Source organism: Agelaius phoeniceus, chromosome Z (assembly GCF_051311805.1).
Source record: "Agelaius phoeniceus isolate bAgePho1 chromosome Z, bAgePho1.hap1, whole genome shotgun sequence".
Taxonomy (NCBI): domain Eukaryota; kingdom Metazoa; phylum Chordata; class Aves; order Passeriformes; family Icteridae; genus Agelaius; species Agelaius phoeniceus.
Window position 1 is genome coordinate 65,986,784 of NC_135303.1, and position 27,038 is coordinate 66,013,821.

General features: G+C 39.4%; 1 protein-coding gene across 1 annotated transcript in view; it reads left to right on the forward strand.

The window, feature by feature from the left end:
• Positions 1 to 364: 364 nt before the first annotated feature.
• The window catches only part of GLDC (glycine decarboxylase), a 38,932-nt gene continuing 12,258 nt past the window's right edge, over positions 365 to 27,038 (forward strand). Inside the window, exons 1-15 of the mRNA XM_054652195.2 lie at positions 365 to 637; positions 737 to 815; positions 10,492 to 10,627; positions 14,551 to 14,715; positions 17,531 to 17,608; positions 18,162 to 18,309; positions 18,541 to 18,737; positions 19,885 to 19,981; positions 20,949 to 21,054; positions 22,116 to 22,255; positions 23,015 to 23,095; positions 23,650 to 23,747; positions 24,246 to 24,330; positions 24,425 to 24,466; positions 26,228 to 26,370. Coding sequence (XP_054508170.1) covers positions 428 to 637; positions 737 to 815; positions 10,492 to 10,627; positions 14,551 to 14,715; positions 17,531 to 17,608; positions 18,162 to 18,309; positions 18,541 to 18,737; positions 19,885 to 19,981; positions 20,949 to 21,054; positions 22,116 to 22,255; positions 23,015 to 23,095; positions 23,650 to 23,747; positions 24,246 to 24,330; positions 24,425 to 24,466; positions 26,228 to 26,370 — 1,805 coding nt within the window. The 5' untranslated portion in view covers positions 365 to 427. The remainder of the gene's footprint in view (positions 638 to 736; positions 816 to 10,491; positions 10,628 to 14,550; positions 14,716 to 17,530; positions 17,609 to 18,161; positions 18,310 to 18,540; positions 18,738 to 19,884; positions 19,982 to 20,948; positions 21,055 to 22,115; positions 22,256 to 23,014; positions 23,096 to 23,649; positions 23,748 to 24,245; positions 24,331 to 24,424; positions 24,467 to 26,227; positions 26,371 to 27,038) is intronic.

Genomic DNA, 27,038 nt, shown 5'->3' on the forward strand with positions numbered 1-27,038 from the left:
ACCAGAAGTTAAAGCAGTAATAAACACAGACACACACGCCCCGGTAACAGCTGTGGACGGTGTGTTGCTCATCCTACAGCTCGCCGCTCGAAAGCAACTCCACGCTCGGTTAATGAAACACAAAAACCTTTTTCTCCTATTCGTTTTGTGAACGAAAACTCTCTCTGCTGGGAAAATGTGCTCCGGGCTGTGCCCGTAGGCCGGGGCAGAGCCGGGTCAGCGCGGCGGGGGATGCTCGGCGCGGCCGGCCCGCGGGGTCAGGGCCGGGGGCGGGCGGGCAGGTGGCGGCGGGCGGGCCGAGCGCGGCGCCGCCCCCGGGCCCCATTGGCGCGGGCGGTGGGGGCCGCGCCGCGCCGCCCCCGCTCACAAGTGCGAGCTCCCGGCGGTGGCGGTGCTGTGCGGTGCTGTGCGGTGCGGTGCTGTGGGCATGCAGAGCTGCGGGCGCTGGTGGGGGCGGCTGGCGGCCCGCGGGGCGCCGCACCTGTGGGCGGCGGCGGCGGGGCAGCGGCGCTGGGGCGGCGGGGAGGCGGCGCGGTGCATCGAGCAGCTCCTGCCGCGGCACGATGACTTCTCCCGGCGGCACATCGGGCCCCGGGAGCAGGAGAAGCGGGAGATGCTGCGAACCGTCGGGGTGCAGGTAGGCGCCGTGCGGGGCGGGAGCTGCGCGGCCGGACCCTCCCGGTGCGGGCTGTGCCGCCCCGGGGAGCTAACCATGGCGTGCGGGCGCTTCTTGCAGAGCGTCGAGGAGCTGATGGACAAAACCATCCCGGCCAGCATCCGCCTCCGGAGGCCGCTGAGGATGGATGACCACGTCTGTAAGTGACCGCATGGCCCGGGGTGCTCCCGGACTCCTCTCCCGCGGCCCCTTCCGGCCGCCAGCGCCCGCGGGAGCGGGGAGCACTCGGGGTGCGCGCCCCCTGCTCCCCATGTCCTCCTGACCCTTGTAGCGGTCTGGTCTTACCGCCCGAGTAGAAGTGCAGGGTAAGACTTAAAAGCAGCACAATCACCGACACTTCATTCATCTCCGAACAACTCCGTAGATTAATTTGGCTGCTGCGTTTATAGCTGTCCTCTCGGTAGGAAAATATGTGTAGCACACAGGGGCTGCTCGAAAACTCGCTTTGGAGGTCAAGTGCGCCATTGACTTTACTTTGTCCTAAGAGCCTAATGTGTAGGGAAAAGTATTACTAAAAATCGTCCCCTTAATGTGGACTGAGCCACTGTCTTTTTGTGGTTCTGCATGATTTCTTTGTTATTCCTCCTCCCCGACACCCCCCCCCCCCATAATAACCTGCATATCTTAATAACATGAAAAGTCTTTGTCTCCGTAGTATGGATACACAGTAGACTAATGGCCAGAATTTAAAATCTGTCTAATTGAGTGTTATGGGTAAACTGCAGGAATATTAAACATCTGAGTCAGCTATTGTGCCGCTACAGTAATTCAGCAAATTGCTGTAGAAAACTTGATGTGATTTCATGAAGCTTCAGATATTAACATTTTTAAGAGTTAGCAAGCACAGTACAAAATTTTTATCTGCGTAACTGCACTTTTGCACAAAATCTGTGACAATGATGCTGGAAGTCCTGTAAGTGAAAGAAACACTTTAAAATCCCCAATGCTAAACAATTGCACTAAAACTAACAAAGCTCAATGGCCATTCAGATATGGGATCCAGTTACATCAGTATTAACTTCATTTTTGTGTCACAATCCTTTGCCTGATTTGTAGAAAACTTGCTGGCATTTTCTCATTGCTCATCAGTGTGCTGTAATTTGAGTGTAAACTTCAGGCCTGCCGCTCCGGTGAGGTTCCTGGCCAGTTCAATCTGGTTACTCTGAGATGACATCACGCATAAGAGGCAGCACCACAATGAGCAGCAAGGAAAACTAGACCCTGAAAAGTCAGAGTCTAGCCAGGAGGGATACAACAGGGAATGATAGTTTCTACCTCTAAAAAGTTTTATTAGTACAATGGTGTTTTAGTCTTTTGGAACTTACTGCCTTATTAAAAGGGTAAGAGGCTAAGTAGAGAAGCAGAATTTAACAGCCTTCTTGAGTCTGTATAACTGCTGAAAGTAGTGCTTGGCATTTTCCTTATGGCTAATGTGTTTTAATCAAGGTATTCCCTGACTAAGAAGTGATTTTCACTGACCTCAAAGACAAAAACTTTTTACGTAACTATATTTTTAGGTTAGTAGAGGGAGTGAAATGCAGTTTGTCACTAATAATTATGCCTTAGAAGCCCTTCCAATTTTTTTTAATAATTAGTTTTTATTGTTAATTAATGTGATACTCTTACAAAATTTTTACAGGGTAGTGGGCACTAAAAAACTAAACTGGTGGCATCAGCCTAAGTCACAATCTTGATGTAGTGCTCAAATACAGATTCTTAGTAATTTTGAGTGTATGTCTCCTACGCAGTGGTGCGTTAGTTGATGTCCTGTTGTAGGCAAGTTCTCACTGTGTAACAGGACCTCATTAGTTAACAGTGTATTTAGTTCACTGGCATTTTGCTCCACTTGCTATGCTGTTCTTGTTCCCTTAGAGTAAACTTTGAAAGAATGTGACTGTGATGCAGAGTCTCACATTGCACAGCATGCTACAGTGAGTTTTCAAAAGAGATGCTTGCATGAGGTACAGAAAACCTTTTTTCTGTACATGACTGTGTTTTTCTTCTGCAGCCAGTGTGCTGGCTGCCTTTTATAGCTTAATGTGAAGTTGTTTGTCACTAGTTTTTCCCTGAACTGGTAGCAGAAAACTTCACAGCTTTTAAAAGAAAAGTTTAAAGCCTCAGCTTAAAGTTGTGCAACATCACATTGAACACATGCACATCTTGTACCCATCACGTTGTAATCTGAGTGAAGTTTGCCTTAATATACTGTTAGAACACTTTCTAATTACCAGGATGGTATTTATTATGTAAGGATGGGGCATTACTTCTCTATCATATACCTTTTACTAAAGGGAATTAGCAAAATTGGGCAGTAACTGTATTCTATTTTAACTTAAACATTTGTTTTTATTTGCATGAATGCTCTCACACATGGAAAGAGAGAACAAAACAAGGCAATGCAAAACATATTATTCAATGAGCTTCAGCATTTATAAAATTTATATTACAAATACAGCAATTTCCACTTGTCTTTATAATTCAAAAATGTAATCATAGTGACTCTACAAATTGGAGTGCAGCTGAACAAATGAGCTGTGCTAGAGCTACTCCTTTATAGTAACAAACACAGCTGAGCTTGCATTGAAGTCTCATTGAAGTCAATCCTTACAGATAGAATTAGACACGTAGTTCAAGAAAACCACACACTCACAATATGAAGCATGGCTGTGTATCATGGGTCTCTGCAATTACATTTGGGTGTTTTGGAAAGCTTTCATAGCTGTAGACCTCATCTCAGGTGTGTACATTTGATATATAATCTTCAAGTTTTGATTCAGTGTATGTCACTAGAAAAGATCACATTACAGATCCTTCTATTGATAATCTCACAAGTTGTCCAAAATAAGGAAAATGAATCAAATATATGTATGCAATAAGAGTCAAGAAAAGAAAATAGAGGCTCCTGTGGATGGAGCTTGTGTTAAAGAGCTTGTTTGTATGGCATTGCATATTCCAGTGATGATAAATAAAACCTCTGATTACAGTAGAAGCACACTCTTTTTGTGTTGTCTCTCCTAGACATTTTAGCACAGACCTACTCTTCAGTGGAAGAATGAAGCTTCATTACTTCCCTGAAGGACATAACATATACATAGAGAGAAAATCTTTAACCTTATTTACCTGGACATTTCTTGGGGGCAGGTTGGCTGGAAGGCTCTGCAGAGGGATCTGGACAGGCTGGACCATGGGCCCAGGCCAGTGGTGTGAGGCTCAACAAGGCCCAGTGCTGGGTCCTGCCCTTGGGTCACAGCAAGCCCAGGCAGTGCCACAGGCTGGGGCAGAGTGGCTGCAAAGCTGCCACAGGAAAAGGCCCTGGGGGTGCTGGTGACAGCAGCTGAACATGAGCCAGCAGTGCCCAGGTGGCCAAGAAGGCCAATGGCATCCTGGCCTGTGCCAGCAATGGTGTGGCCAGCAGGAGCAGGGCAGGGATTGTCCCCCTGTTCTTGGCACTTAAGTTATGAGGCCAGAATTTGAATCGTGTGTTGTTTTGGTCCCCTCACTACAAGAAAGACACTGAGGGGCTGGAAAGTGTTCAGAGAAAGTCTACAAAGCTGGTGAAGCAGTGGAGCACAAGTTCTGTGAGGAGCAGCTCATTGAGTTGGGGTTGTTCAGGCTGGTGAAAAGGAGGCTCAGGGGCACATTATCACTCTTTACTGCTGCCTGAAAGGAGGGTTGGGTGGGGTTTGGCCTCTTCTCCCAGGAACAAGTGACCGGACAAGAGGAAATGGCCTCAAGCTGTGGCAAAGGAAGTTCAGCTTGGAAATCAGTAAGAATTTCTTCACTGAAAGAGTGGTCAGGCATTGGAATGGACTGTGCAGGGAGGAATCATTCCTGGAGGTGTTCAAGGAACAACTGGATGTGGCACTTAGTGCCATGGTTTACATGATAGCATGGTAATCAGTCAGAGATTGGAGTTGATGATCTTGGAGATGTTTTTTGACCTAAATGATTCCATGATCTGTTTTTCTTAAATCTGAATGATTAGCCATTCTGGTAAATGCCGATCTTTGATGGTACAAGTCCATCTACACTCAAAATGCTTTTTCAATAATTTTTAGTGTTATCTGTATTGGCAGATTTTTGACTTGTACTGCCATTGTCAGTGATGGAGGAGAGAAGGACTGTAGCTTGTGCCAAGACGTTTCTGAAATAAAATCCTTTCTTTGGTATGAAAGATGAAAGCACTAGCTATGTCCATTTTGGGACCAAAAAAAAACCCAAAAAACATTTTAAAAGTGTCTCTTGCCATGAGTCTGCTGACTGTGTTGTAAAACCATCTGAACATGCCACTGAATTCCAGTAGGAGTGAAATAGCAAGATGTCTGATTTCAGCTAACAGTAAATTTCAGTCCTGTACCTCAACTAATTCTTGAAGAAGGGCTTTTTTACAGTCAGATTTTTCTGCAGATACAGTTAAGGAAAAACTTAATTTTGGCATGTAACTTCTGTTCAGTCAATATTTACTACAAGGCTAGACATCTGTTTGATTCTTAATTGGGATCAGCTGGTATTACAGAGCTTTATTCCCAGGGTTACAGTAAGGAAACTTGAACAATCAGCTTTTCTTTAGGCATTAAAGGTACTTTAGCACATATGTCATGATTAACCTATTTGAAGTAAAGGAACATACTATCTTGTATGACTAATCTATATTTTATCCCTACAAACCTACTGTCTATGTCAGTCTTAGTTATCCCTGCAATGCTGCCATGGTACATCCATCTTTATATGTAATGGATAGCTCTTGTGCCTATGTTTGTTATTTCTGCTTTTTAGTTCAGGAGTTGAATTTTTTAAAAGGTTGAATTAAACAAATACTTCTGTGAACTCCACGAGGTTTTTTTCTCAAACATTCTCAGGTACATTCTCAAATTTTAGAATTTATCAGCATTAGTTCCTAAAATCTCAAGAATGCAATCGGGTCTCCAGTCTAAACATTATTAGAAGCAATACTGTTCAGAAGCAGTTACAATGTAATAATGACTATTTGTGTTTCCAAATTAGCAGCTCCTTTTGCAGTGAATCTTCTTTAATAGGATTTTGTATTTTAAATGCCAGTTAAAAATTAATTCTGGATGAATTTATAATCATCCCCTGATGTCAGACAGGTTTTTAGAGCTAGTTTAGTAATTTCAGGTTCCCTGCTGCTGGTGTCCAGGCAGTATGATTCAGATGCCTGTGGCAGGGGTAATTGTTACCCTCCAGAGTGTTGCCACACATAGAGCAGAATCTGCATTGCCACCCAGGGCACTTAGCTCCTCACACACTCTCAGGCTGCTGCTCTTTGTTTCACAGGCAGCAGCCCTTGTGGGCCGAGCAGGGAAAGGCATCCTGTTTTGCACAGCCTGCCCCTGCTTTCGGCTCCTGGCAGCCTCAGGTGCTGCCCAGGCTGGCTGGGTGAGCACAGGTAGCCTGAGTGAAAGGAGGGAGGGAGGGCAGGGCACCATGGCTTTCTGCCCTTATCTTGAAGCTGGGCACACAGCACCTGGAGCATGCACTTTCCTTGTCTGTCCTACGGCTTTATTACTGTGTGCCTGATTGTGCTTTGGAACTGTTTTTCTTCAATATAATCTGGTTTTGGGTTGTTTTTTTTTTTAAAGAGATTGAATTAAATAATTAATTAAGGGAAATAAATTAATCCCCCTTTTATCAGTGGTTCTAGGGATCTTGCTTCCTTGATCTCAGAGACTAGATTTTTTTAAAGATCTGACATAAAGTGAATAAAAATATATCAGACAAATAGTAACCTTCTTTTAGTATTGCCTGGTTAAAATTGTATAACTTGAACTGCTCCTTTTGTATTTTCTTCATTTCACTCTCATGCTCAAGTGCCATACTTTGCAGGTATCTCACAAGTTCAAGGCAAGTCTACTGTGCTAATTACAAAAACACTAGCAAAAATAACAGTACATTGCTTGGTGATCTGATAATTCAGTCCCTCTTACTATTTTTGTGATATATTCTGCCTTTCCTATCTGTAGATGTAGCAATCTGGAACTGCCCTTGCAGAATCTCTCAGACCCTCAGTAAGTTTTCTCTAGTTATAGGAAAGGAATACAGCAAAAGTAGTGGACATTATTCTGAGTCCTGCCTTTGATCATAATTTCTAATGAGTTGATGAGGGGAATAAAGATCAACTGCAGTGACTTTGCTGGCAATTTTTTTTTGCTGAACAAGGTTCTTAAAGAATTTTTATTGTACATCCAATAAAATGAGTCTATAGTAAAGCCATTTCAATCACTTTTTCTTAGAACACTGGAAACAAACAGCTGAGTGTGACAGTGGCCAGGGTCCAACCATTACTTAAATATAGTAAATTTTTCTTTCTGTTTTATTTCCCCATTTTGCATATTAGTTCTTAATCTTATTGCTGGGAGAATTAAGAAGAAATTAGTAACACAACCAAAAAATATTTCAAGCTATGTTTTTTGAACTATGTAATTAAAATTTTTAAGAATCTTGTATGTTTTAGTTTTAAAGAAATTAATAGATATTTAGAATAATATAACATTTCCACTGCATATGCTCCAAGTTATATACTTTATACAGTGGAAAAAGTCTGCTATTTTCAGAGTTGGTGACAGTCTTGGGGACCAAACTGGAAATGTAACAACTTCATTATTAATTTAAAAATCAATTTTTAACCATACATAAGATCACTCTTATATTTCACGTTCATCTGCCTTTGTATTAGCATTAGTTATTTACAAATTGATCAATGAAGAGTTAGGCCCCTTTCACAAATAACACCATGAGAATACACTGTTGAAACCTAGGCTCAACAGAATGGGAAATAAGGCTACTGATGGAGACAGACCAGCTCAGTCTCTACCCAAAGCTTTGCTGTGGGGTCAGAGCAGATTGCTCAGGGCTTTACCCAGTCAGAACATAAAACCTCAAAAGGTGGAGTCCCTGTCCCACTGCTGGACTGTCCTCCTGGGCCCAGCTGTCCTTATCTCCAGCCTGAGGCTCTGGCCCTCCTGCTATGCATACAGAGCTTTTAAGAGCCTGGCTGCATCTCCTCCATCCCCTCCTGTTGGTGCTGGGGGTAATGGTAAGCGTGGTTTGTTTCATTGCCTTGCTCTCTGGTCTTTGTATTAACTTCTGTATTAACTTCTCTCACCATTACCTGCATCACTCTTACTTTAATTCAGCACCCTATCAGTGTAAAGTAAATGCTGAATTAATGAAATCTTCATGGATTTATGTTTGGTCATAGGTGAGCCAGCCTAATAGATAAATCAGGGGCTATTGATTTCCATTATTCAGGACTTCAGGTATACTTATGAGCTGTCTTCCTAAAGATATACTGTAATGAAGTGCTTCAAGGCAGTGGAAGGCAAAGGATAAGGAGTCTTTATTCCTGATCTTTTCAAAGAGGTGTGTTAAATGTGGGAGATATATTTTGAGCTGTACTGCTGTCATTGCCCTTATAGTGACCAAAGGAGCAGGGAAGTAAGGTGAAGCAGGAGTGGAAGGAGTATGGCCTCCCGTATTTTGCCACCCTGCTTAAAATCAACTGTGTAGCTGTCTTTGCAGGTAGCTCATTAAATTGTGATAATTAAAAATATATTCAGTCTTGAAACCTCTCAGGTAGGTATTCTGTACCTCTGTAGGTATTCTAGATGGAGTGTGGTTCTACTCTTAATCACAATCTCTACCTAAGCTGCTTGCAGCCTCTCTAGGCTTTTGGTTTTGTGCCTTCAATCAGTTTGGAAGCAGGTTTATTTCAGAGATCTCCAGCATAAGATAAATGCTACTAACAACTAGTTGTTGTTAGCTACAATTGCAGAGAAATAACGCAAGAAGAAAAGCCTATTTCCAAACAAAGGAAATGTTTTCACATTGTGCAGTATTTGTGGTATGTGTTTACTGCAGAAACCGCACTCAGTGCATTTTTGTGTGTGATATTGAGCTAGCAAGCAAGTTAAATGATAGCCAATTTCTGCCTTCAACTGCAGTTTGGAATTAAACAAGGAAATTCATTACCATTTCCAAGAAATCATTGATGTTTGAATTATGCAAGAGCACAAGCCTCTGTCTGAAATTGCAACCAAGCTGTCTTTCATCAAACTTTTTGCAAGTGGTAGAGGAAGGCCTCTACAATGTTAAAGCTTACTTAAACAATTGCCTCTCTCTTATGAAAAACTCTGTGGGAAGAGTTTTGGGGAGTGAAGTTTTTCACTATACTTTAGAAACTTTGCCCTGGACATTGCTGACTTCAAACCTATTAAGCATATACCAAGTCTCCAGAAAAAAAAAAATTGCAGTTTACTGAAACTAAGAAATCAGTCTTCATATATTAGATCTAATGGTAACACTGAGTAAAAGGCAGAGAAGAAATGAACTTTGAAATGAGAACTGAACGTCAGTTAAAAAACTCTGTGAAAGGTGTAATGTGACTGTGGAAGGAATTAATTGAAAACCTGGGGATTTTTGAAAAAAAAAACAACTTTCTGCATGAAATGCAATAGTAGCAACTTGAGTGAAAGGAAAAAACGGAGTTTTGAAATCAGAGCTGAAGTTCTAAAATCCTTGTTGCTCTAGAAGTTAATTCAAAACCTAGATAATGATTTGCCATCGCATTCTAGAAAATTAACTATTCTGACTTGATATCTCTTGCTGGAGTAACTTACAGAGAGAAAATATATTTTGAGACATACAGGGCCTGAGATATTCTAATTCTGTGATTTGTAGCATTATATTACAAAGTGACATCTTCAAGTTGTGGTGCAGAGGGAGCAGGACTTGGTGTAACTGTCCCATTACAGCAAACTCTGAGGTCAGATTTGGGGGAAGAATTAAAAAACATCTGCTTCCCTCACTCGGGAGGGTTGGTTTCCAGTTCCACCCAGGTCTGTTAGGTTGGGCTGACCTGTCTGTGTGATCTTAAGATTGTCTACTGACCATCTTTTTGCATCCTCAGCTACTAATATATTTTTAAAATACGACTGTTTGGCAGATGTTTGTAGCATTATTCACTGACTGCTAGGAACAGGGTGACTCAGTGTGATTTTTGCACTGCTTTCAGGACACTGAGAAGCAAGACCAAAGAGTAAGCTATGGTTGGGGGAGAGAGGGAATGCAAATGCTTTCATTCTATATATTTCAAAATCATTCTTTTGTAATGTCTTCAAACTAGATTGACAGACTCATTTGAAAGTTAATCTCATTTGGAATGAGATTAACTATAAATATTCTTATAAATTTTTTCTAAATAAACTGGTGAAATATGCTAAAATTGAATTAAAAGAACTGTTCTGTTTTATCAACAATTTAGGGGAAATGTTAGGAAATAAAGTTCTGTGATACTAAGAAATTATTCTTAGGTGCTTGGTGTAAGCTCACTTTGTGCAAATATGACTCCAATAGAAACACTAAATGATAGCTGTGGATGGCAATAGCTTTAAACAGTGTAGATTCTGGAAGATTCAGCTAACAGAAAATGTTTCCTGAGGTACTTTTTAATGCATGTGCAAGATAGGGCTCTTCTGGGTTGAATGTACATTGTATCAGTACAGAAAGAGCTCCTTCCGCCTACAGCTGTTTCTCCCACTATTCTTTCCACTTGCTTTGGAACTCTGTTATTATTCAGGTGTTGCATTTTCAAAATTCTGGCAGAATTTAAACTTCCCTAGAATATTTTACCTGTTTACTGTTTTATCTTTGCTGTTCTTGACTTGCGCTTCATTCTGCTACTGTTTGTACTTGCACCACAAATGTGGTTTTTTACACTGGGGTAGAAGACATTTAGGTTAAAAACTGTTACTGTTACATGTAGCTGTAGCATTCTGAAGTATTGTCTTTCCAATTAGGTGAAAATGAAATCCTCGAAACGCTACACAATATCGCAAAGAAGAACAAGATATGGCGGTCCTATATAGGCATGGGTTATTACAACTGCTCAGTGCCTCAGCCCATCGCACGCAACTTGTTGGAGAATGCAGGATGGTAATGTAACACATGTTATTGTTAAATGCATATGTATAAGTACACATTTGTCCCACAAACCTATTTTTTTTACTAAAGCTTTCATATATGTGGTAATGATGTGTATCCTACTGTGTAGGAACTGTGTTGTTCATGCTAAAGCTTAAAATTTACTTTAGAAGATGCTCTTTTTTATAAAATGTGCCACTAGTTTTGTGGCTTCTATTTACAGCTCCTATATATTATGAACTAATACAAGATTACATGTTTGCTTTAAGGAATTATAGAGACTTACCTCTTAAACGAAAGCAATTCTTTCCTAACTTTTTCCTAACTTCAAACCAGCTCCCTCCTCCACTGGTGTATGCAATTTGGGTGGAGGTAGTTAAATACTATGCAATACTATGATCATGGTTTTGTGATGAGGAAGTGAGAAACTTCAAAGGAAGTAGAAAATTCTAAAGTCTCTCCTCCTTGGATATCTTTCTTGGTTGTTTTTTTTTTTTTGAATGTTTACCCATAAAGTGAGTTGTCGTCTTGTCTGATCAAATAATTCTTTGGTGAACAGCAATGACATTGAACTATCATAATAAGATAATTCATTTGTGAAAAGGCTGAGAATATTGTACTTGGTTTGGATCATCCAGTTGACAATTCAGATTCTAAAGAATTTTAAGTCGGGAATGATGCAACAGGAAAAGCTAAATTTCATGTGGACTCTCCAGCAGCCTGAATGTCATCCTGCATTTTCTCATTTAGTTTACAAGTTCCCCTATCACCAGTCACTAAAATGCTTCTTTTATACTGTATTAAAATGAGTTACCTTCTTAAATTACTTTATTCCTGAGTAATTTTTATTTTAGTAAAATCAGTATTTAAGGGTTTTATATATATTTTAAAAGGCCCAAACAACAAAAAACCCCACAATGAACCAAAGGATCATATTACTGAGTGCAAAAAGTCATTGTTACTTAGATGTTATGTGTTTTTTATACTTTGGGTTGCCCTAAATGGGTCTACATATCTGTAGACCTCTAAGTCTTATTTATTTTTAGATTTGTTGGCTCTATTTGCATCACTGGTGGAAAAGTTGCAGCATTTGAAGTCAAGGAATCTATGAAATACATCTATGCAAGGTTTTATTTGATTTTATCCTTGTTCACTTTTGCCACATACGCAATCTAAATATTTCAATACAGTACCAGGAAACCAAATTATTGGTTGGTAGAAGCAAAGACAAGAATAGTTAGAAAGTAAGTGGAACAAAATGAACTGCAGACATTTCAATCCTAAAAATTTATATAGTGTTAATGAAACAAGTTTGTCCAGAAATCTGATCTTTACACTGTCCAGTAAAGCCAAACTAAATGGCTAAAAGTTAAACTATTAGATGGCTGAAGTGAAGGCTAAAATGTTTGTTGGAGAGAAAGCATATATGTGTGCATGCATGTGTGCTGAAACAACTATGCAGGCTTCATGGAAGCTGTTTAAGAAATCAGACTTCTTATTTCTGCTGTGTGTGTAAGAATTTCCATGCTGACACACTTCACGTTGCAGCTCCAAGGGAAATACTACAAGCTCAGGCTTATTGCTTCTGATCTATTCTGCCTCCCTTACATAACTTGTGTTTGCTTGGCTTGGCATTTGTTAGAGCAACTAGAAGTCTCCCTAAGTTCAACTTGATTCCTTTGCCCCCAGACATTAAATGTGTAAAAACACAAACATGTAAAGCATGGTACATTCTTGAGAGTCTTTCACATCTCTAATGTAAATTATTAAACTTGTTAGTTAGTAACACTCATTATGTAATGAAAGCATTGCATTCTGAAAATAGCTACATACTGTGCAATAATTACTTTTAGAGGGTTTGCTTTTCAATTACTTTAAAAAGTCACTTACCATGTAGTATAGATTCAGGCAGAACACAGAATGCAGACTAAAGCCAGATATTTTATTTGAAGAACTTGTAGACAAGTAGAATCAATTAAAATATGTAGATGCTTAAAAAATGCCAAAAAACCCTTTTAAAAGGAGTGCTTAACTTAGTGTGCTTATGTTATAAAAGGTGTCTTTATTTGTGGAACTGTTAAGCTTCATAGTAGTTTGTGGCAGTACTGGAATTCAAGATTTCTTGGTTGATTTTTTCCCATCTTTCTGAAATTGATTTGTTTTAGTTCAACTGTGTTGACCATTCAAAACCATAATATCAAAGTCATAAGGCTTCATTAATTTTGTTTTATAATATAGTGTACTTTCCCAGCTATGTGGAGCAGGAGTTCTCTAAGGCATTTCAGTTAATCACAATGTTTTAATTCTTGTTGTTAGTCTAATTCTAGTTCCTTCTGCAAATTAAAATACAAGAAATGGCCCTTAGGTGAAATAAAATGAGAAAACACAGTTTAGATACAGAGAAATTTCTACTAATCAATAAAAGTCATTGCTCATGCAAAGGCATTTGGAATGATTCTTTTTATTGGTGAGAACTGAGTGGGCAGGGGGACCATACAGAAAAGAAATCTTAATACTACTAGAGTGAAAGTTTATCTGGCAAACTGAACACTGGGTTTAGCTGCTGTGGAGAAAAAAGCCCTACTATTGGGATTAGCAAGGCTACATGCAGTCTGGGACTTGGTCTCACTTGTGAACTCTGCAGTCATATGATGATAATTAATTTAGTGCTAGAACTGGCCAAACCTGAGAAAAAAACCCTACAGGTTTTGGGAAAATCATCAAGATTTATGTACTCTATACATAGCTATTGCTTTCTGTTGCTATACTGAATAGTGTATGTGAATAATTCAAGCAGATGTTTCATTAAATTAGATGACTAATGTATTAGCATAATATTTTACACTTTGAGTTCACTTACTGAATATGCCCTTCTTCTAGCTTTTTTATTCTCTTCAGGACTTTCTCCTGCTTTCTCTCTCACCTTACCATTTCATTGCTACTCTCATCCTGCTCAATACCAAGTTCTCCAGCTTGTTTTTAAAAGATCTTTGGTTTTTATCTTCTATTGACTTTACACAACTTGAGCTTCCAGATACTGGGGTCTTTCTGGAAAGTTTATACCTTCACTTCATTTTTTAAAAGTCTAGGACTTGCTACTGCCCTTTTAGGGAAACAAACTGCTGTTTTCTTCCATCACAAGAAAACAGAGGTCACAAGTGTTTGCACTTATCACTTTTTTCTGGCTGCTACTCTAAATTCAACCTGGCATAAAGTCTGTCCTGAACTACTGTGTAATCCAGTGCCCAAATTTCCAGCAGAGAGGAGAGTCTGACCTCTGTTTTTGCCTTTTATTCCTGGACCCATGCTGCTTTGTTTTCTGGACTGTTGCAATAGACCGTGTCCCTTAGATTGTTGCATTTTTGAAGGAGTTGCTTATATTGCACTACTGGTTTTTTTTTCACCAAATGACAACAGATAAAACTTACATCAGTCTGACTTCCCTCCACTAACACATATGGAAACTGTCATTGCACAAGGATTGCGTACTTCTGAGCTTGATTCTGAGAAATATCAAATGCTTTTTTTCTTAAAAGGGTGGAGAAGACTTGATAAATAAAGGTCTTCAGAAACAGTATTGAAAAATTGTGGCAATATCTAGATATGCTTGAGCAACACATTCTCCTTTGTATATTGTGACTTGATTTAATTCTTCCACACTCAGTGTATACTTACTCTGTCCTTCTCCATAATGTCCTCACACCTCTGCTTTAAAAGTAATTTCTCTTTTCAAAATGGAGAAACAGAATTCTTTTCCTGTAAAAAGTTAAGCCAACACCAAAAGGTAAAAATTACAATGATAACTGTATTCTAACAAATTTCCACATTAATTAAATATTATTTATTTTTTATGTGATACAGTTCAGTTATATATTGCCATAACTTTGTTACACATGTATTTTCTTAGACCCAAACGGAGAACTTTTTTCCAACAGGGTTACCCAGTATACTCCTTACCAGCCAGAGGTGTCCCAGGGCAGGCTGGAGAGCCTCCTAAATTACCAGACGATGGTGTGTGATATCACAGGAATGGATGTGGCTAACGCATCTTTGCTGGATGAAGGGACAGCTGCTGCAGAGGCCATGCAATTATGTCACAGGTACTGTGTTTAAAAGTGTGGTTAAATCACAGCAGGAAGTAATTTTGGAATTTGAAGGCATTTATCCATGTGTAGGCAATGGATTGACGTTGAGTGTGGCCTTCTTACTGTGAGCAGTTCACTAAACAGCTGGAGTCCATGTTGCCATGCCCCCAGAGAACTTCCTAGCCTTGATGTAAATGTTTAATTCAGACATTTAAGGCCTTCAGAAAACTAAGGACGTAGGAGAAATTCTAGAGGAAGGAAGACTCAGCCTTGTTGGAGGAAGGTTGGGCTAGAGAACACTTAAGCAAACTGGACTTACACAGGTCCTGATGTGCTGCACCCGTGGCTGCTCAGGGAGCCTCCTGACACCGATACAAGGCCACCCTTGATTGTGTCTGAACAACCACAGTGACTGGGACAGGTGCCTCAGCAGTGGAGCAAAGCAAATGACACTCCTGTCCCCAGGAAGGGAGGAATGAATATGTAGGGAGCTACCAGCCAGTCAGCCTCAACTTGATCCCTCAGTGGGATGATGGGACAACTCCCAGCCCTGGAAACCATTTCCAGACATGTAAAGGACAAGAAGGAGTCATGAATTAACACAGGGGCAAGTCATGTTTGCCCAACCTGATGACTTTCTACAGTTGAGTGACTGGCTTGGGAGGGGAGAGCAGTGGCTCTTCCTTTAATCTCCACTGAGAAACCAAAAATTATGGGCTGGATGAGGTGGGAGAGAGATAGATGGAAAACTGTCAGAATGTCGGCCCAAGGGATGCTTTGTCAGTGACATGAACTTTAGGTGGAGGACAATTATAAGCCAGGGGCAACACTGGGTCCTGTCAATGATCTGTGTGATGGAGCAGACTGTATCCTCAGCAAACTTGCTGATGGTGCAGATCTTCAAGGATCAGATGATGGACAAGTCAGTTATGGCTCCTTCCAGGGGGAATTGGACAGGCTGGAGTAAATGGGTTGACAGGAAGCTTATGAGATCAACAAGGGGAAGTGCAAAGTCCTGCAGATGGGGGAGAAGCAACCCCTGGCATACGGGGTACATGATGGGGTCTGGCAGGCAGGAAAGCAGCTTTTCTGAAAAGGCCTTTGGGGGGTTTGGGTGACATCAGATTGTTTGCCTATTGGCCACACACTGCTGGATTGTGTTCAATCTCCTGGGCTGCACTGGGAGGAGGAGTTCTACCAGGATGCCAGGGGGGGATCTCTCCCTCTCACCCTGATGAGCCCACATCCTACAGTGCTGTGCCCACTGCCCCTGTACAACAGAGATATGGACATACTGGAAAGAGTCGAGTCACCCCACCTGGGATACCAGCCCAGCTCCTGGCAGACACACACCTGCTCCCACTGATACCTCCACAGACACAAGAGCTCCTACTGGCTGATGTGCTGCTCCAGTTGCTGGCACTCACTCCATTCCACTCCCTCCACTCATTTCAATTGCTGCACTATGGAAATGTGGATCCTTTGTGGTCTGACTCCAGTGGCACTCACTCACACACACATGCACACACAGGGAATATGGAGTCCCCTTACCAATGAAAGGAATCAGAAAGGCATTTAACAAGAAGAGAGGACAGACTTCACTAGTTAGGTGCAAGAACTTCAGCAACGAACTATTTATATGTGACTGTCCCAGTCTATCCCCTTACTCCCCTATTTTGCTACAATTATTGCTCGCAGAATCACTTAACTGTATTATTTCCCCCCTAAACATGTCATAATAAGACATGTTTGTGATCCCCAGATGCTTTTCTTGTGCATCCCATAATGTCTCCTTGCCAAGTGGGGGCAGGCACGCAGATGGTGTGCCTGTGATAATCAATGAATTGAAGCCCAGTGGGCTCTTTGCTCCTCTGCACTTGTGGAGATGGGGCTCTGTTGGGCCAATTTTCCCTGAGAAGCACCTGGGAGCAGCAGGGACATTTATTTATACATTTTGTTATCTGGGCTCCCCCACCTGCCATTGCCTTTCTGGGGGATGCACAGGACCTTTTATACATGATCCAATGGACTGTGGCCTGAGTCTTTTGCTGCCATGAAAGTTGAAGATGTGCATTATCTTTTTCCATCAGTGATTAAATTAAGCTTTAAAAAAGTGTGAAGTACATAATTCTAAGTTGCTAAAAGTGAAACTGTTATTGGTATATACAAATCTACTTTCATGGATGCCTGTTGTAGGGCCACGTGAAAGCGATTTGCAAATCAAATAAGTATGAGAAATTATTGAAGGTCACTCAGAACTGGGTATTAAGAAGGTGATTACACAGCAGAGACTGTGTAATCATAGTTTCATATGTGTAAAAATAGTTTTCTAATTACTCACTAGTTCAAAGCCTCAGTGTGACATAAAATTCCACTTAGCAGAATCACAGAATGGTTTGGGTTGGAAGGGGCCTTAAAGATCGCCTAGTTCTATCCCCACTGCTGTGAGCAGGGACCCATCTTCTTCATCTCCCTACTTGAATGGCTCTTTTTTTTTTATCCAGGGCAACATTGAAAAGTCTGTATTAAAGACCACAGTTGTATTCCTTTAAAAGAGTGTGTGGAGCCATTCCCATGTCTTTTGAAATTAGCTCCCTGTTCTGTTTCAATTTTTGCCATGTATGATTCTCACTTGAGTGTCTGAAATGAACTTTCTTAATGTAAATGTGCCAGAAACATTCTTCAATCTTACACTTAATCTGGTTATAATAACCAATATTTTCAACTGCCTTTTTACATAGAAAAACTCACTTCTGGAAAATAAGCTAATTTATTTCCATGGAAAACAATATATTATTGATGTGTAAACGTTCTTTTTCTTTTTTAACAGACACAACAAAAGGAGAAAGTTCTATGTAGATGCCCGATGCCACCCTCAAACTATAGCAGTGGTCCAAACTAGAGCAAAGTAATGTTTTCCTCCATTTTCCACCATATCTTTTCCCTTACACTGAACCATTTTCCATCTGTGCCTTTTTGCTGTATAACTAACATTTCTGGCCTGTGCTTTCTTTGCAAACTAAAAGCAGAAGTCTGTTAACACTTGGCATTACTTCTAGTTCAAATTCAACTGCAAAGAAATTAAAGCTGTTTAAAAAGAGACTAGACATATCATAAAAAGAAAATATTTAATTTTTCCTTTAAATTGTTGCACAACTGCATACATTTGACTGTTGAATTCAGCCTAGTCATTTTTTTCTTTTACTAGGAAGCAAGTATCTTAAGCATTCTCTGTTTGCTTTGCTCTGTATTTCTGATGATGATATCAAATGTAACTCTTCTTCACTACTATATACCATGATGTGAAACTTTCTCAGTGCTTACTGCTGCAAAGACGTTAAGCTCTCTTTGTATGTTAAAGAAAAGAGTCATATATGACTCCATGAAAACATCTTATTAAGTATCACTCCAAGGTTGGAGGTGGTTTGAATATTTTACCTTCTGCATGTTTTTGTTTCCAGTTATACAGGTGTTATTACGGAGCTCAAATTACCCCATGAGATGGATTTCAGTGGAAAGGATGTCAGTGGAGTGTTATTTCAATATCCAGACACTGAAGGGAAGATTGAAGACTTCTCTGAACTTGTTGAAAGAGCTCATCAGAATGGGGTAAATTTTATTGGTCACACAGATATCAATCTGTCAGCCATATTGATAGAAACTAAGTGTTAATGAGATACCATCTCAGCTACATGCAATTCATAACCATTACAACCATTGCACTTCAGCTCCATGCAAGTGATGTGGAACTCTTTGAAACTAAATTTAAAAACCTAGCTCCCATGTAGACACCATTCCTTTAGAACAGAGGCTGACTGCTTTGTGTATTTCCGTTCTCAGACTCTCGCCTGCTGTGCTACTGACCTTCTGGCCCTCTGTATTCTGAAGCCTCCTGGAGAGTTTGGGGTAGATGTTGTCCTGGGTAACTCCCAGAGGTTTGGCGTCCCACTGTGCTATGGGGGACCCCATGCAGCATTCTTTGCTGTGAAGGAAAATCTAGTGAGAATGATGCCGGGCAGAATGGTGGGTGTCACAAGGTAAGGGCTCCCTCGGCCAGTAAGTGAAGATTGAAGTCATAGAGTCTTAGAATGCTTAAGGTTAGAAAAACCTTCAAGACCATCAAGTCCAACTATCAGCCTACCACAATGTTCACCACTAAACCATGTTCTCTAGTGCCATATCCACACATTTTTTGAACACTTCCAGGGATAGTGATGCTGTCACTTCCTGGGCAGCCTGTTCCAATGCTTTAGAACCCTTTGAAAATCTTTTACCTGATATCCTGTCTAAAGTCTCCCCTCAGAGATCCTAGTAACAAATAAGAAACCATAAAAAACACCCTATGACCATCTTGTGCAGCCTTTGTGAACAACAGGTGACCATGGTGTTGTACTGAGCACCCTATTTTTTTTAAAAATGGTGAGACTAAAAGTTCCTTTCAGTTTTGAGGAAGCAAGCTTCAAGAATTCCATTTGTGTGGAACTGTCTCTAATTCTTGTGGCATTGTGGGATGAAGAGATAACCAAAAGCAGAGTGGATTCATTGTGATGGCAGGAGGCTTTTCAAGCTAACTTACTCCACATATTCCGAACTGACTTTTTCTCTGTCATCCAATCTTATAAAACATAAATGGAAAGAAGTAGAAAATTCAGTGAACCTCCAAAATAATCTAGAAGGAACTTAATCTAGTTCAAATTATAGTTATGCAGAGAAACAGTGTACAAAATCTGCTTCTAATAGTTGCTTATAGTGATGTACTGTGTATTTTGACAAGATGTCAAAGTAGTAATTGAAATGTAAAGTAATTGTCACTCGGAACACTGCACATCTTTGTGCACAGAGGCTATCCAGAAGTACTCCAGTAACCAAAATAACTAAAACACTCACAGTTATCAATAAAATTAGGAATATTTAGTTTATATTATTTTTCAGTTCAAATAGCTGCAATAATCTGTGTCATTTTAAGGCAAATACCAAATTTCCTGTAGTTAAACAGAAATCTAGAGGTGCTTTAGTCTTGCTTTGTTTGATATTGCAGCTGTCCTGACGTATGCTTTGTTCTCTCTAGCACCCTTCTGTCTCTGAGGATAGATAATTAGTTTCAGGTTAGCATGCATAAAGTTCTGTGTCATAAATAACTGTAATTTTAAAGTAACAGAAGCAACATTTTCACTTGTGGCTTAGAGATGCAAGTGGGAAGGAAGTGTACCGGCTTGCTTTACAAACACGAGAGCAGCATATCAGGAGGGATAAAGCTACCAGCAACATCTGCACAGCACAGGTAACTTACACTTTATTTTCAGGGCTAGAAAGGAACAAGTTGAACATGAGTTGAACCTATACTTTAGAGAGATTTTAGTAGAAAAATGAAGGACATAGAAATATTCTGGTCTTTGTTCATTTGTTTTGAATGATGGGGTCTGCTTGAAAAGAGAGTTTTACTATCTGTTTCCTTACTGTAGTCCTGAATTCTTGCAGTGTCATGAATCTGTCTATCTTGTAGCATAAACACCACTGAGTAGTGGCATGATTGTTATGAGCAAGACAGAACTGTTCATAAAGTAGAAGAGAATTCCAATGGTCTGAATTGGAATTTCTTCTGCCAACTCAAGGCAGAAGAAATAAACTTATAATTTGTTAAACTAATTACTCAAATTGTCACAACTTATATTTTTTGTCTATGCAATTTGATGCAAGAATGTTACATCATCAAAGCAATATCTTTACAAGAAAATACCATGATTAAGTGAGTAAGTATCAGAGTTCCAACAGTATCCAAAATAGTTATTTTCAGCATACTTCCACAGACCTCCAGCCAGCCAGGGTCATAACTTTTTTTGCTCCTAGCATTGCCTTCCTCCTGCTCTTATGTTGTGACAGATTTTGAGAAGAAATTATTATTGACACAAGTTTATAGACTTAGTATTAAGGAGATACTCTATATTTTTTTATACTGATCCTTGACTTTAAAGTCTTTAAGGATCTTTGTTGCAGTAGTTGGATTTAAGTACATGTTAATTGCTAAAACAATTACATTTCAAACAGCATTGAATTCATAATCAGTCCTTACAGTTTCATAAAAGTATGTTGCCTTTCCCTCCTTTTATTTTGTAGGCAGGAGATGAGTAGCTATAACATCAGCTGAGGATATGTGGTTGTCTCTGGGTGCTAAAGAAACTTTCCACTGAACTTACATGAACTAGTCTTTGCTTACAATAACAATATCCTGAACTGTATTTGGATCCTAGGCTCTTCTGGCTAACATGTCAGCCATGTTTGGTATATACCATGGGTCTGATGGACTAAGGCATATTGCAAGACGAGTACACAATGCTGCTCTAATCTTGGCTGAAGGTGCGTACTTAATGTTTACAGAAACTGTTCTAAAACCCTTACCCCTTAAAAAACACATCTTAAATAAACTTACAGGGCAGAGCAGGGGTGTCCATCTGATGTGTGCTCTCTCAGCTTAAGAGGCACCATTTTAATACAAAATTCTCAGCTGATGGTTTTTGTGTAGTTCTGGGAATGACATCCAAGAATAAGATGTCTGTGTGATAAGAACTTGCAGGCATTGCTTCTGTTTTCTTGGGAAACTAACAGAAGTCTGCAGAGTGCATCCCTGGATGGTACTGTCGAACTGCTGTTTGCCAGCATCTTCTTCTTTTGATGGACCATCCTAGCTTACTCACAGAAATGTGCACAGAGTATAAATAATATAGCAAAGGAAGGTAATAAATTATATTAAAGCAATAGAAACATTTCAGTTAAATTGGGTGGAGTATCATATCTGCTACAAACATTGAAATCCCAAAGCTTAATAGCTGAAGAAAAGCACACAATCTGTAGCAGAACATAATGATTGCACCTGGACTATGTGGTCTGGTAGGGGTTTTTTTCACTGATAATACTACCACGGCTGTCAGAAGGAGCTATACAAAACTGGAATATTTGGAACCAAGGGATTACTGTAAGAAACATCCATACTTTATTTTCCAGATAGCCAGAAGACCTCTTGCTACTGGAAAAAACCCTAAGACTCTAAGCATTGTTATGGCACGCTCTGTGGCAATTCACATCCATTAATATCTTTCCAATCTTATTATTTTGTCTTTATTACATTCATATACCAACTCTGCTGCTGCATATATGTCAGATTTGATGTATCAGAATTACCTTCCCTACACTCAATCTGCATTATTACTTAGGTTTGAATCTGATTTAGTTGCATTTCATACACAGTAACATTTCAATAAAAAGATGGTGATTTTGCTGCTTTTTACACAAGGGCCATATTTTGCTTTATTATGTAAAAGCATTTATTTATGAGATACATAGTATTGCTCTGTAACTGGCACCTTAGCAAGCAATACACTGTGCATATATAATAGAATTAACTTACTGTTTTTTTATAGGTCTCAGGAGAGCTGGTCATAAGCTACATCATGATCTGTTCTTTGACACCTTGACAATCACGTGTGGATGCTCAGTCAAAGAGGTTTTGGACAGGGCAGCTCTTAGAAAGATAAATTTTCGGATTTATAGTGATGGCAAAGTAAGCAACTTTCTAAACCTTTGATAAATTCAGAAATTTTGTAGTACAACATTTTCTTCATTAAGTTTCCAATCATTACATTACAATCTGTGCTAAACAGAACAAAATTTTTTAAGATCTTGTAATTTGCTCAAATATATCCATCAATTATAAAGATAATATAAAGAATGAACTTGTGATGCACTGAACTTCCAGAAATAACGATTGTGTTTTCAATTTATGCCAATTAAAAGGATTATCTAATCTTTTCATGTTAAATATGCCACTAAGGGGTAGAGTGGAGACACTCTAAAATTTAATGATGAAATACAAGGTGACACCCAGAATTCAGGTCCTGTGGCAGTGTTTGAAGGCAGACTGAAATCTGAACCACATCTTGGTTGGCACTAAAGGGCTCTTCACAAAGTGTAGTATGTTCTGTAAATTGGAATGGGGGAAGGGGTGTTACATGAAAATGGGCAATTTTCTTATTAAATAGAAAACACTTAGAAACAGTAGAAAGGAGGTCATGAGTATCAAAGTTTCTGAACCATCTGGCTTGGATGGTTTAGGAGGGTAAAGGAAGGAACTGGAACATGTTATATAAATAAAATAAATTTATATATCATAAATACCTATAAATATGTATGTTTACATATTGTTGGGTAGATTGCTTTTTTTTTCCTCTTGTGTTTCTGGAAATGTTTTCTTGACCAAAACAAATGTACTATGTCTCTAGAATAAACAGCTTTAAGTAATTACTGGTGCTTTTATCCATAGCTTGGAGTATCACTTGATGAAACTGTAAATGAGAAAGATCTAGATGACATATTATGGATTTTTGGTTGCGAGTCTTCTGCTGTAAGTACATAATAGGTCATGTGGGTTAAATCATCTGAATGTTTCCAGAGTTTATTGAAAACCAAAACTGGTCTTGTATAGTGGGTTTCTCTATGATCACCATTTGTTAAATATTAAGAATTTCAGATCCTCTCTCAAATAAAAAGGTAGTGTTAAATAAAGGATTTATATGCCGTTTTCTGGTTGCAACACTCAGTTCTTTTGGTCAGCTTGGACACCTTGCATTTAGGGTATTACTTCTTCTGTGATGGTTAAGACATGGGTCAGTTATTTCTTTCCCCACTGGAATTTTTGTTGCATGTCATTAACATTTAGCAGCAATACTTACAAGATAAGGACTACTGAGACATTAAAGGTACCCAGTTTTAATATATCGCTGTTGTCATGCTAGGTAAATACAGATATATATGATATTAAAGGTGGGGGTTTTACCTTAAAAGCTGACTAAATCCTGAGGCAAACTGGTTCATAAGCTAGTTCTAATGGAAGTTGACTACAAAAAAAAAATCCACTAAAATATTTGACTCTGTTTCTTTTTGTTCTTTTTGTTAAAGGAGCTAATTGCTGAAGGTATGGGTGAAGAAACCAAAGGCATCTTTAGCACCCCATTTAAGAGAACTTCCAAATTCTTGACACACCAGGTTTTCAACAGGTTTGTGAATGTCTGATTCCTACCTTTAGGGAATCTGAATGTATGTTTGCTATTTTTAGGGAATCTGAAATATCTCCTTTCAAAACCAGCAGTGGAGTCAGTTGAGGACAGTTTTGTACCTAGATTCATACAGTAACTCATTACTCTAAAATAAGATATTTTGTAGCATTTTTAGCTATCCTCTCATTTTAAATGAGCAGAGCAATGCTCATGACCACTGAGGGAATGTATCTTTCCATTAATATGCTGCATTGTACAACCTACCATTTGAGGACATGGCATCCTTGTATTCCATATTTATTGATAGTGTTACTGAGATAATAATAAGCATTTTTAATCTGTGTCGCTATTAGCAAGCTTAAAGCGCCAGTCTGAAAAGAACTACTTGGTATATACTAATAACTATCCTCAGTCTTACTTCTTTTTTGTGTTCTTTTCCTATGTAGCAGCTGGTACAGCTGATCTATTTGCCTTAACATTGTCTTTTGTGTTCTCCAGCTATCACTCTGAGACAAATATTGTGCGGTACATGAAAAGATTAGAAAACAAAGATATTTCCCTTGTTCACAGCATGATTCCCTTGGTAGGTATTTACCAAAAAGAAAAGACAAAAAATTATGTACTTACCTATGTGTTTATGTATTTCAATAAATACTGATGTGTGTTTGTATTTTTAGGGGTCCTGCACAATGAAGCTCAATAGTTCAGCTGAACTCACAGTAAGTTGCAATAATACTGTCTCACTTGATATCCACATGAGTAAACTATCTAGCCAGTGTCATTCCAGTGAAGTAAAGCCTGTTCTTGGTCTAATACTTCACAAATCCTCAGAAATATGGAAAGAATCAGATGGGACAGACAATTCATGCTTCTTTTTCAGTTTGCAATTTCTTAGGATAATTCCCTTTTCCCCAGCTGAAGAGTCCCCAGATATCTTCATTTTTTTAGCTGATAGCACATGGAGCAGAGCTTTAGCCAGGCTATTTGATTACCAAATGACTTTTTGACTTGGAATGTGCTTCCTTTGCTCTCTTCCTGTTGTCTTCTCACTTTCATCTTTCAGTAGTTTCCTTTGTCCCCTTTCTCTCACTGCTTTCTCTCTTTCCCTTCACTGTTTTATGTCTTGTATATTTCCTCTAAGCAAAACTAATACTATTCTCGGCAACTCCTCTTTGTTTACCTTGTAGATACCACAGCTCTATGTAAGGGTAAGTGAAACTAAGTAGTAGGAGAAATTAAGAATTTTTAAGCATATTCTTAATGTTAGAAAATCTGAGAATTATAGAATCATTTATGTTAGAAAACACCCTTTAGATTAAGTCCAGCTGTTGACCTGGCACTTCCAAGTCCATCACTAAACCTTGTTCCTGATCACCATATCTACTTATCTCAAAAACACTTTCAGGGGTGTTGACTTCAGCAGTTCTTTAGGGAGACTGTTCAAATGCTTGTTAACCCTTTGTGTGAGTACATTTTTCTTTATATCCAGTCTTGTCTTACCAGTTACTACCTGGAAGAGACCAATCCCCACCTGGCTACAGCCTCTTTTCAGGCAGTTGTAGGGCTGTTGATGTTGTATCCAGGGTCCTAGGCACATGTGCACTGAGGGTCCTACCTTTCTGTAGATGAGTTTTCCCAACCCTGGAGATAAGTTTCTTACTCTCTATGCAAATTAATTATCATGCATAGTCAATGCACAGTTCTTCTAGGCCTCTCTGGAAATGGGTCAGAGGGCTTTGGAGGTCTTTGGTGATCTTGATTCCCCCCACTGGATCAACCTTTGTTGAACAGTCCATGCTCTCTTCTCAACCTCATTGCTGCACTTGGGGTGTACTGCGTTGTGCTGAGTATATCCAGAAGCCAGAACAAAGACTGTTGTCCCAGGAAACTGTTCTACCTCCAGCTCCACGTGGCCCCCTTCTCCACCTGCATCCTGTTCTTTCTTGCCCATTTACACAGTCTGCTCTTATCAACAATCCTTGTCTGGCTTCATAGCTATCTGTCCATCAGTGTTTGAGACATACACATTAGCCCCTTATCTTCTAGGCTTTTGCACCATCCCATGGCTTAAACATCAACATGGACATGGTGATCTGTGGGGAAGAGAAAAAAGAGCAAGAGAGAAAGGGGCAAATGTGTTCTATAAGCTACTTCTAAGCTTTGGGTGTAATCGCTTTATAATACCCCAAATCTTTATGTGTAACCAGATTACAAAAATAAAAGGCTAAAAGGTTAACATTAAATCAGTTAACATTAAACCTTACTGAACCTCACATGACTAACCTTAGCCTCATCCAATCCAGCCTGTCCAGATCCCTCTGTAAAGCCTTTCAAGCCTCCAGCAGATCAACATACTTGGTGTTTGATATTTAATTGACCACAAGGCAACATCATTCCTTCACAGAGTTTAACAGAAAGAGTTGTCTGTAGAGTATTTTGTTACAGCATTCTTTATATATTTGTTTGGTTTGTTTTTATAGCCTATTACATGGAGAGAATTTGCCAACATCCACCCTTTTGTTCCTCTGGATCAAGCTCAAGGGTATCATCAGCTTTTCAAGGATTTAGAGAAGGACCTATGTGAGATTACAGGCTATGACAGAATCTCCTTCCAGCCAAATAGGTAGGAACTTTTTTCCTGAGTGTTTGCACCTTGAGACATGATACCAAAACCTTATCTCCAAAGAAGGTGTGCAAGCCAAACATGGAAGAATTTTCCAAAATCAAATTTTTCTTGAATGTTGGATTATTAAATTACTAAGTAGTAATTTTTTAAAAACTATGGTATCTTATTTTGTCTCATCTCTTCTGAAAGTTTAATGATTTGGTATTTTTATTTCTTTTACTATTTCCCCCCATGAACTGAAAATAAAGATTTGGAATAGGAATAAGATGTGTGACCTGCCGGGTGTTTAATTGTCGAAACTGGTAGGTAGTGCACTAGGTTTGACTGAAGAATGCCTGAGATCTCTGTGCTCACTAAAAGCAGCATTTAATGAGTACTGCTGCAGCCTGTTAGTGTTCTCTATTAGTTTTCATACAAAATAAACATCAAGAACTTACTCTACACTAAGCCTATCACTGAAAGACCTTTTATGTTTCATGATATAAACTTTGCTACGCATTTCAAGATTAGTTTGCCTCAATGTAATCAAGCACAGAGTCCCCTGCTAGGTGCAGAAATGTGGACCCTCTCAGCCACCAGAAGCATTTAACATTGTAGTATAAACTTATAAAATGGCATCACCTGTAATCTACTCTTTTCATTTACATCTAGCTGTTAATTTCAGC